The following is a 12205-nucleotide window of genomic DNA, read 5'->3' as shown; positions in this document are numbered from 1 at the left end:
AGAAAAAAACCTTACTCTTTTCCTTTCTGAAGATGAATGTCATCGGATCTTTGTGTTGGACTGGAAAAATAGCTGTTGGCATTGGAAGAATGATATGCAATCCTTATCTTATTCCAAAAGGAGAGGGGGAGGAAGGGAAGGAGAGAGAGAATATTAGTAAACCTTTTCAGCACTTACTGTTTATTACTTCTGTCAGTCTTTGGACTTTTATGACCAGAAAAATGTGAAGCTACTTTATATTTTATCTAAGATCTGTTACCCATGATTAAGTGGAATTTAAATAATTATCAAAGCTCATTTCATTTCTTCTGCCCTAACATCAGCCCCACTATACCAAACATACTGCATAGACCACAGCTTTTCCACAATTAAAACTGCAAGAGGAAATAGAAAGACGCACAGCAGGAGGACGGTTTTGATTGTCTAATAAAATGTCCTTTTGCTCTGCAGAGAACTTCGAGGGATTTAATCCAAATGAGATCATTAAAAATATGTCTGAATGATCACTAAGTGGGTCTGCATCCTAGAATGAGAAGGCTGTGGGTTCCCATTGGGAATGACTATAACATTTTTGGAGGAAGCATACTGGCAAGCTATGATAAAATTGGAATTTGTATATCACAGGTAGCAATTTAAACTCATGTGAGCAGTTTCAGATATGATCTCTTCATATATATTGAGTCATAAAATGTTCTTTTGATTTGATTTAATAGCTTCACACTTATGAAATTGTCTTAGGGAGCAATCTAAAATACAGAATAATGTAATGAACACATGTTTGATAAGCTATTATTTGTGGTCATAAAAGTAAAAAATAAAACACCAGTATGGAGAGTAACCTAAGCTTAGTGAACCCATGCAATAACATACTATTCAGTCATTAAAATGGTGTTATATAAATTATTTAATAACATGTTGACATACTAATATGTGACAAAAGAGGACTATGAAATTGGATGCACGATCCTATTTATGTAAAGAACAAAACAGAGATAGAAGGAAATGACAGAGTTAAAATTCATGAGTGACTAAAAGTACAGCAAAATATTTTTTATTCTTTTCCAAATTTTCTGTTATAATTCCTTCATAATAATAACAAATTTCAGCCGAGGCCGGTTTGGCTCAGTGGATAGAGTGTCGGCCTGCAGACTCAAGGGTCCTGGGTTCGATTCCGGTCAGGGGCATGTGCCTTGGTTGCGGGCACATCCCCAGTGGGGGGTGTGCAGGAGGCAGCTGATCGATGTTTCTCTCTCATCGATGTTTCTAGCTCTCTATCCCTCTCTCTTCCCCTCTGTAAAAAATCAATAAAATATATTTAAAAAAACAAAAAAAAATTTTCAATTGTAAAGGACTCATACATGTTTTTCCCATGGAAGAGAGAATTTAGGTATGGGAGAGCATTTTATTTTAGGTGATGGATTCTCTATAATAACTTTATAGGTAGTTCATAACACACATGTTAAAAATAGCCAAGAATCCAGCCACATGAAAAAAATATGCCATGAATTCTTTAATATAATTTATTGGTTTACATATAAAGATCATCATATTGTTTTAATAATATCAAAGATTACCTTTGTCTCCCCTACCTTATCTTCTGGAAGCCCAGTCTGGCTGAAATAAATTGCATAACGGTCATCACCTTTGATGTAGAATCTATAAACATCAGACTCCGGAGCCACCAAAAATCCACTGAAGCGTGCTGCAAATGTGTCTTGCTCCATGGGCCAAATATAGGAAGCTGAATCTACCCAACTGGCACCCATGTAGCCTGGTGTCCTTTCATTGTATTCAAGTATATCTTCAAGATGCACTGGCCGACTATTATTCCATACCTCAAGCTTAAGACCTCTCCCACCTGAACATAAAATAAAAGAGAAGCCTTTCATCAGAATTTTGATATGGTGTCTGAATGGCCTTCTATTTGGGTGTGGTTATAGATGTTCTATTCCAGGCGTCCTCAAACTACGGCCCGCGGGCCACATGCGGGTGTTTTTGCCGTTTTGTTTTTTTACTTCAAAATAAGATATGTGCAGTGTGCATAGGAATTTGTTCATAGTTTTTTTTTTAAACTATAGTCCGGCCTTCCAATGGTCTGAGGGACAGTGAACTGGCCCCCTGTTTAAAAAGTTTAAGGACCCCTGTTCTATTTCAACTCATATTTTTACAACATGTGTGTAATTAAACAGTTACCACATGGTCCTGTATCTAGAGGACATAGTGCTATTAAGACCACCTGTAATTTATTATGACTTCACTTCTCTGCATCTCAGGCTCCACATATGTAAAATGGGAGTAAGTCTACTATTTGTATGGATGATATGGGGATTCGATTATAAGAGATATGTAATGTATTTTTTACATATGTAATATATAAAACATTTGGTACTTATAAATGTTTTACGTGAGATAACAATATAGCCCAGCTGGTGTGGCTCAGTGATTGAGCATCAACCTGAGAACCAGGAGGTCACGGTTCAATTCCCGATCAGGGCACATGCCTAGGTTGTGGGCTTGATCCCCATTGTGGGGCATGCAGGTGGCAGCCAATCAATGATTCTCTCTCACCATTGATGTTTCTATCTCTCTCTCCCTCTCCCTTTCTCTCTGAAATCAACAAAAATGTGTTTAAAAAGATAATATAATAATTACCTAAGATATGACTGATGTTGTTTTTATAGGTAAATCTAAAAACTTTAAGGTTCAGACCATTTGACCACAAAGCCTCTGCCTTGATTATTCTCTGTAACAAAACATTAATTAATGCCTTACAACCAATCAAAGAACAGATACTGTTGGTTTTAAGATTTGTCAGAATTTTTAATTTTTATTTTTTTGACATCACTTGTGCTCAAGGATTTCATCTCCCTTTTTTTTGGACAGAACCAGAGAGAAAATTCTCATTAGTGTGTATCTACATTTGCCATAAACCTTATGATTAAGTTTTTTTCTCACCAAAAAATAAGTAATTGAACTCTTTCTATTTCTTTCTTCCAACACAACAACCATCAGGCTCCTGACTTCCTCCAGCAGCCTTGAGCTTGTGTGGGAGTGTCTGGATGTGGAAAATAATGGCTACTCCTCTTTTACCATGTTTGTTTAGAGAAAAAGCATAGCACTTCCTTCTCTGATATATGTCACTTTCTTTGGCATTATCAATTATAAATATCAAAATTCTTTTCTTAAAGTGGTCATTTGTCTAATATCATTCAAAGCAAGGAGATTTACAAGGTTGGTAAACAGAATTTATTTGGCTTCAAATACCAACCATCAAATTCATGATGTAATTATGAACTGTACACACAAGATACACAGGCCATGGGTGGGGGATGGGGGGTTTAGGGGGTTAATGGAGGGATGAGGACACATATGTAATACCTTAATCAATAAAGAAATTAAAAAAAAAAGATACACAGGCCACTCAAACACCTGCCCAGAATCTCAGTGGAATGACAGCAGGCATCAAGGCCATCAGCTGCATGCTCACTGGGTCACAGGTGAAAGTGTATATAGAATTTTGAGTTCCATTTCTCTCATTCCATTATCATTCCTAAATCATTCTGTATAAGGAAGGATTAAATTCTGCCATTTATTTTTAACCCGGGAAAAGGCATAATTTAAGTTACCATGTAGTCTGTACCAACATTTAGTAATCGTCATTTAAACTGAGATAAAGGCAGCATGGTACTCTATCAAAAGAGATGGCTGTTTTTAGTAGGCTGTCCAAGGGATTTAGGGCAGGTTTACCTCCACTGGTGCAGCCTTGATGTAGCAATTTTAATACAAATATTTCCTAATCCAGAAAGTGTAAAGAGAAAAAAACTAGGAAGAAATTTATTATAATTCTAACTACAAATTCTAAAAAGTGCAAATCATTTTTTTACTCATGCTGTAGGCTGGCTGTGTTCCTCTAAAACTCATATACTGCAACTTAATGCCCAATGTAATGGCACTAGGAAGGTCTGGTTTTGTCCAAAAAAGGAGATGAAATCCTTGAGCAGGTCATGAGGGTGGAGCCCTCACAAATGGGATTAGTGCCCTTCTAAACGAGACCCCACTGAGCTCCTTAGCCCCGAGAAGGAGCCACCTAAGAGCAAGCAGTTGTCACCAGACACCTAATCTGCCAGTACCATGATCTTGGACTTTTCAGCCCCCAGAACTATAGGAAACATATGTTTGTTGTTTATAAGCTATCCAGTCTTATGACATTCTGTAATAGCAGACCAAATGGACTAAGACACTAATGATACACATCAATAATAGTCTTCTAAGTAAATATAGAAATGGCCATTTCTTCTGGGAACTTACCTGGATGTACAGTTCTGAGAATATCAGGCTTAGGGGATGTCTTGCAACATATAATATTTTCTGTGACATTCAAAACATCACAGGCTTGACCTATAGAGAAGATAGGTACAGAGCTTCAGAATGCAAATACATCAGCCTGTCTTGAAGCACTTTTCCAATTAAAACAAAGTAGCACAAGCAAGAGGAAAAGCTTGGGGGCCTTCATTAAAGTTTATCATTCATTAATTGTAATACTTTCACAAGGCAACATTGTCTTGGCAAAATATTACAAGTCTAAGTAAGAAAATTGCATAATTTCTGAAAAACAAAATTAAAAATTTGATAAAAATTATATCACAATATAATTCTGTGTCCAAAGTGAAGCCTTATATTTTGATCCTTGAAGAAAATTTGCTGAATAAACCCATGATGTTCCGAATTTATAAAAGCAGATGACCTCAGTCCTCTTAGGTTAAAATAAAAAGAGTTTTGGTCCAAGTTCTTCAAATGAAAACAAAAGAGATAATAATTTGTAAATGGTATTTTCAAATCATTACTTTTGAGAAATTATTGAGTATTCAAAATCTCAAATCTGGTTATCATATTAACAGCAATGAAGTATCATAAAAATTACATGTTATATTTGCATATCAACTGTTGTACATCAGATCATAAAACACATTATAAAAATTTAAAATAATGTCTGGTTTTAATATTCAAAACATATTTATATTTAAGAAATCAGAATAACATATATAAAACTGTAAAATCTGTGGCCTGGATTTTAATATTTATACAAGTAACCAGCAAGGATTCATAGGGATAGGAACGATACTGTATAAATGTTAGATGAGGTTACTTTATATTAATTTTCTTCTTGAAATCACATTTTGGCTGGCTTATGAGAAAATTCCTTCAAAGTAGAAAATATCTGAGCGGAGGCCTGTATCAGAAAAAGTACGGGCCAGCAGCATAGGCAGACATGCTTTCTCCTGCTCATCGAGGTAACTTAGGGCACTACAGCTGAGTGGGAAGGTCCCCATTATTATATTCATCCTGATCACCTTTTGAGCTGCATAGTTCCCTACCTCTGAACAGATCAAGACTAGACACACACAACTGAGGCATTACCAGAGAACCAACCCCTATGTACATTTGTGACCACATATATCAATTAATGCTCTTTCCAAGGCCAATATCATCAGTAATTGCTGCTGTCCAGACAAGGCACAGTATCTGAGAAGGGTTATGAGGAGAGTATCCGCAAATACTACTTTAAATTTACTCATATTTAGCCGACCCATTGAGAAGTAACAACAGTTCAAGAATGACCCTTAATAATTCATTAAACAGAGGGTCGTTGTGTCTATAAGTATGGCGAGGAATTTATGGATGGCAGCTTTAAATTTAAGATATTAATTGAGACAGGATTCTTCTTCTTACAAATTATTAAAGAAAAAGGCAGAATTGGTTCTTATAAAGTAATATAATAAAAGTGATGAAAATACCTCCAACTAGAACTCTGGCTGGGAAATCTGTTTGATCAAAGAACCGTCCACTTATTGTTAGCGTGGTGCCACCTCGAATGCTTCCTTGTGAAGGTGAAATCATAGTGATCTCTGGGGAGGAGGAGGAGAAGCACATGAACTAAAACGTCATAAACATTACACATAAACGCAAATGCTTTCTTTTTAAAAATTCTCTAAATTACCTGTAGCCATAGCACCTAGGATAGGGTAGGCTTTGCATAACCAAATAAATGAATTGGGTGTTTCGTTATTTTGTCTCTGATGCAGCCCTGCAGAGGACAATAAACATGGCCTTCATAGAGACCTGCATCTCCCGGGGAACAGGCTTTCGTGGAGACTGATGCTAAGGAGACACTGGTCCTGGCAGGATCCAGGAAGTAAGGAAAACCCGGGCTGAGCATGGATGTTTGATTCCAAAAGAAAACACAGGAAGACAGGAGAAGAGCATCATCTTCCTTATGCTCTTGAAGAATGAATTTTATATTTTTTTCTTATGTAGTAATACATTAACTATGATTGGAATTCTTGTGGTTTATATAGAAAAGTTTTAGCTATATTGGTAAAAGAGCCAAGTGCATGACATATGGTAGATCCTCACTAAAATGTATTCTTGCCCTGCCGGTGTGTCTCAGTGGTTGAGCATCGACCTATGAACCAGGAGGTCATGGTTTGAGTCCCAGTCAGGGCACATGCCTGAGTTGTGGGCTCAGTCGCCAGTAAGGGGCTTGCAGGATGCAGCCCATCAATGTTTCTCTCTCATCATTGATGTTTGTATCTCTTTTTCCCTCTTCCTTCCTTTTTGAAATCAATAAAAATATATATTTTAAAAATGTATTCTTGCCGAGGCCGGTTTGGCTCAGTGGATAGAGCGTCGGCCTGCGGACTGGGGGGTCCCGGGTCCGATTCTGGTCAGGGGCATGTGCCTTGGTTGCGGGCACATCCCCAGTGGGGGGTGTGCGGGAGGTGGCTGGTCGATGTTTCTCTCTCATCGATGTTTCTAGCTCTCTGTCTCTCTCCCTTCCTCTCTGTAAAAACTCAATAAAATATATTAAAAAAAAGAGAGATAAAAAAAATGTATTCTTATTAATTCTATTAAAGTTCTATGTATCCCTCCCCATTCGCCACTGACTCCTTTCTCAGATTCAGTCTGCCTGCACCCAGCTGCCTTGAATAAATATCATTTTGATTACACTGAGCCTTGAGTCTGTGTGACCCCGGCCCAACTCCGAACCTTTCAGATTCACATACGAACTCCACATTAAATAAATTTCCATAACAATATAAAGTATATCATATTTGATTGACTCCAAGACACATTTCTTTCACATAGAACATCTATGAAACCTGAATATGCCAATTCCATCACTCCTGAGCTGAGAGTAAAGTAAATTATTTCAAGAAGACTCTCCTGGGAATACTACCAACCTGAGACCTGTGTAAATTAGAATAAATTGTAATAGGCTTGAGGATTCTTTTAGACACACTGAGAGCATATATCTGGCTTGTGATTTAAACTGACAGCAGAATTTTTTTTTCTCCTTCAACCAGCAGCTAAAGTTGAGACATGCAAGTTTCCCCTCTGTCTCTTTTAGTGCAATGGGTTTATTTCCCAGTCCACCTTACACTAGGAATATAGTCTTCAGGGCCCTCGTTTAATGCCAGGGCTTCCTATTAGACTCAACTCCCTGTGTCAGGTGGTTTTACTTCATAGAAGTGCATGAAATAAAACAGCACACCTTAAGTCAGTATTGCCTTTGATTTAATGAAATGAAATATATATATATATATATTGAGTGGCCGGATTATTATGATCTCTGAATGCATAATAATCTGGCCACTCAGTGTGTGTGTGGGGGGGGCGAGGGGTGTATGTGTATATTAGAGGCCCGGTGCATGAATTCGTGCCTGGGTGGGGTCCGGCCAGCCTGGCCAGGGGAAGGGGACATGGGTGGTTGGCCGGCCTGCCTGCTGGTCGAACTCCTGGTTGAGGGGACAATTTGCATATTAGCCTTTTATTATATAGGAGGATATACACTGAGTGGCCAGATTATTATGTGTTCAGAGATCATAATAATCTGGCTACTCAGTGTATATATATATATATATATATGTGTGTATATATATATATATTTTCTCTCTCTCTTTACACACACACACACACACACACACACATACATACATACATACACACACACACTGAAAGGTCACATACCTGCATATGTTTGAAACATTGAAATTTTATTCAGAGAGGAAACAAAATACGCCATTTTTTCTGGGAAACTCCTGTTTAAAAAAAGTTCAAAAACTCTTACTTTAAATACAAACTTTATTTTAGGAAAATACTATTAGTAATTTATGAGTAATATAAATTGTGTTATAATTTGCAAATGAGCTGGATAGAAATTGTGGGGAAGGTTAGGTTCTGTATCTTGATTTTATTTTTGGTTACACAACTATAGAAGTATATGAATGCTACACAAATATCCTTTTGTCAGGGCTTACTGAACTGCGTCCCTAAAATACGTGCATTTTATTATATGCAAATTATAACCCAACAAAGTAAAAATTTATATCACTATAAAAACAGGAGGATTACCTTTTATAAAGGCTGGGCCCCACTCTCTCTTTCTCTTATAGCCAGCCCACTTAGTGTCACAATAACTAACATTATTAAACACTTATCGGGTATCAAGCTAAGAGATTTAAGGAGTTACAATTTTTAATTTACCGAGCCATTTACTCCTTACATCAACCCCAGAAGGTAGGCAAAACTCAGAGAATTTACTTATCTTACACTAGCTCACAAAGACAGTAAGTGGCAGACAGAGAATTTGAACTCTGGTGGTTTGAGCCCAGAACCTGGCTCCAGACCTACTAATTTGCATAAGAGTACAAATGGATGAGAGAAAGTTAGCAATAGTCCACCAGAGGTAAGCATGAAGGTGTGGGAAGGAAAAGAGTCTGATCCTAGAAATTAAATGCGTCTCCCTAATTACCTCAATTAAATTCATAATTAGAAAAGTTACAAAATTCAAATGTTAAGACTCACACCCATTCATCATAATTAACCGGAATACAATGAATGAAAATCAAATAGGATAACACAAATCTTGTGGTTGGGACCCATAGTGAACTCCCTTTAAATCTAACCCAGGCATTACAATGTGCATTTGAAAACTAAAGAGTCCCTGGAAGTATTTTATGCTGGTTATTTAAGAAATGCATACTGGTTTTTACATTTTTATGTTATAAACCTTTCAGTTGATTTCCTAAACATCTGAAATGATGCTAGTTCCAACAATATTGCCTGCAGGCAGATCCAGCATCAGGAAAATTAACTCTGCTTAAGTTGGTGGGGAAATTGCCTCCTGATATAAAATTGAAATGTAATTTATTTGGTATGACACTGAGGTGATTTTCCGTAATTTACTGATAATGACGAGGCATTTCTCAATTAAGGAAGCCTCATCTGAACCTTATCAGTTTGAAACAGCTGTTGTTTGAACTTGGGTAACAGAGGAAAGAAGGTTGGCTATTAAAAGAAATACAGAATGGGGGCCACAGTGGTCTTTAATTAGATCACCTGGTATTCAGAAATGCCCCTGAAAATTTGTAAAACATGTATTTTATGATTTGTAAAATTGTTAAACATTTAAAAAATGCCATATAATCTTAAAAATAGGTTTTCATGTAGTAAATGTCGTATTTTTAACAGTTATCTTAAATTCCTAAGATTATTTTACATAGAAACACAATTTCATCAATTTTGAGAAAATATAAAAAGACATCAATTTGCTTTTAAAAAATTATGTCAAGATCACAGAATCAACCATTTTATGCTGTATTTCCCTATATTGTGTGAAAATTTGCTGGCTTTTTTAAATTGAAATTTTGGGGGCATGTTAATGCAGCATATTGATTTATGTATACTTATCAATCACATTCAATCTTGATCACTCAAACCTTCTATTTTTGGCTAATTATTTCTCTGAGAGACATATGATGGATTTGGCAATTAATACCTTTCATAAAGTCTCAGAAATAAGAATTCACTTTTCTCATGTGAAAAAGATGACATTGAGAGCTTAAAAGAACCATATATAGTTCAAGAAATCGCTTAAAACTCAATAATTATTGCTCCTAACATGGCTTTCTCACATTTTCAATAAAATCCCATTATCCTGTTTTATCAAGTTTATGTAAATGTGTCATGTCCTTGAAGAAAATGACAGTTAACTCATTGGACACTAAGTTATTTACTCCCTGTAAATCACAGAGGTAAATCTTAGTACCATTTACATATCATCCACTCGGTTTGTCCTTGAATTACAACAGTCTTCATGGTTTTGGTCCAATCTATATTGGTCTATAATACAGTGTCCAGCCCAGGCATCACTGTGGGAACCTATTGCCTCAAGATGTCTAGAACTAGACGATCTCAAAATACTATAATAGATCTGGTCTCACCAACTCAACTGCAGTTCCAGGCATGAGGGAACAAATATCCTTCTCTTACAGTCTGTGAGCATACGCCAGGTATAACATCTACTTTGGTTGTAATACTGCCATTCTTTCAAACTTCTAAACACTGAGTCTCTCATCAGAGACAACAATGAAATCAACAGACCTATCTTGTTATTGAGCTAATACATCTGCATTAGTAGTTGATGGGTAAATAATGTGATTTATGTGGATATCTGCTAACTGGCTCATTTTCTCAATGGAAGATGCTATGACATTTTGGGCAGAACAATTCATTTAGGTTTGGTACATCCTGGTCCTGCCCACAAAAGGCCATTAGCATGGCCCAGTTTCTATGTCAGTCAGTAAATATCTCCACACATTTGCAATTGCACTCAGGAATAGGGTGATCCTGCCATGGTAGAGAACTATGAGTGAAAGGGAGTTACAGACCCCTAAAATGTTAATTTCTGGGAAGAAAATGATTAATTTTTTAATCTCTGGATCTAAAGCACAAAGTAAATATACTCTTTTATTTACCCAGTTTAATCAATTATGAAAATTATTACTTACAAAATGACCTACCTTCCATAATCACTATCCAAGATGAAACTGACATTGTGATGACCTGGAATTAATTAAAATACACAATCCATTAAACTCCCAATCATAGGAGAACAATAACTATATATTATAAAGCTGATTTAAAAGCAAAGAAATTTAAAATTAAAACTGTAATTATTCAACCATCTACTAATCCTCAAAGACAACAGAACTACCTTAAAGAAGCACCTACTATTTTAATATATACATAATATACAATATATGTAACCGTATTGACCCTGAATTTCTTCCATCCATTCAACAGCTATTTAATTGGGTCGGACATTCTGCCAGGGGTTGAGAGATGGAGAGTGAGCACACAGATTGCTTTCTCCTAAAAGCACCTTAGCTAGTGAAGGATACAGCTGGTTGAGGGCAATGACACAATCAGACAACTATAAATTGTGAAAAAGCTATCAAGAAAAAGGAGTGTGAACTCAGAATGTAAGGCAGGGGATCAGAGAAGGCTTTTTTTTTTTTTTTTTTTTTTTAGACAAGACATTTTATCTGAAACTAGAGGCCCGGTGCACGAATTCATGCACAGGTGGGGTCCCTCAGCCTGGCTGGCGATCGAGGCCTATCAGGGGGCCAAGGGGAGGGACCCTGGGAGTTTGGCCGGCCTGGGGGGGAGGGGCCACAGGAGATTGGCTGGCCAGGGGGAGGGGCTGTGGAAGATTGGCTGTGGTAGCACACTGACCACCAGGGAGCAGCTCCTGCATTAAGCATCTGCCCCCTGGTGGTCAGTGAGCATTATAGTGACTGGTCGATCGGTCATTCCGGTTGTTTGGTCGTAATGGTCGCTTAGGCTTTTATACATATAGATTCTCAGGATGAGAAGCTTACAAAGGCCCTGAGACAGAAGGAACTGAAGCTCATTCAAAGACTGAGAGGTATATATGTATAAGGAGCACATAGAGCATGGGGTAAAAACAGAGTGAAATGGCTAAATTTGCCAAGCAATCTTCTGGATGACAGAAGAAGAAAAAAAAAATTTGAAGAAGCTTACCTTTAATGTAAGCCTTAGGAAAAATGTAATTTATTTCAGACATGCTTACATGAAACTGAAAAGAAGGCAAGGAAAAGAGGAAATTCTAGCATTTCCATAAAGATTTGATGTTACAGGAGAATACAAAACAAGGAAACAGGCATTTCTGAAATATGAAGAATGATGATCGGCATTTACCAATGTAAGTTCCAGTCGTCTTACAAATCATAGAACCCATGTCTCCACTTGGATGATCTAGTTTTAAACCATACCTAATAAAATATATATGTTAATTTCAAAGCTTACATTGACACTAAAATTTTAAAATACTGTGTCTCCC

At 36.9% G+C, this 12205-nt stretch overlaps 1 protein-coding gene across 1 annotated transcript in view; it reads right to left on the bottom strand.

Moving 5' to 3' along the window:
- The window catches only part of PKHD1L1 (PKHD1 like 1), a gene marked incomplete at both ends in the record, with an annotated part of 145722 nt that overhangs the window by 112277 nt on the left and 21240 nt on the right, over positions 1 to 12205 (bottom strand). The window contains 7 exons of the mRNA XM_079796306.1: positions 16 to 107; positions 1590 to 1858; positions 4309 to 4398; positions 5796 to 5906; positions 8029 to 8099; positions 10863 to 10905; positions 12064 to 12137. Of these exons, the coding sequence (XP_079652432.1) occupies positions 16 to 107; positions 1590 to 1858; positions 4309 to 4398; positions 5796 to 5906; positions 8029 to 8099; positions 10863 to 10905; positions 12064 to 12137 (750 nt within the window). The remainder of the gene's footprint in view (positions 1 to 15; positions 108 to 1589; positions 1859 to 4308; positions 4399 to 5795; positions 5907 to 8028; positions 8100 to 10862; positions 10906 to 12063; positions 12138 to 12205) is intronic.

This window comes from Cnephaeus nilssonii (assembly GCF_951640355.1).
Source record: "Cnephaeus nilssonii genome assembly, chromosome: 18".
NCBI lineage: Eukaryota > Metazoa > Chordata > Mammalia > Chiroptera > Vespertilionidae > Cnephaeus > Cnephaeus nilssonii.
The sequence above is the reverse complement of the archived record's forward strand: the minus strand, read 5'-3'. Positions and strand labels throughout refer to the sequence as shown.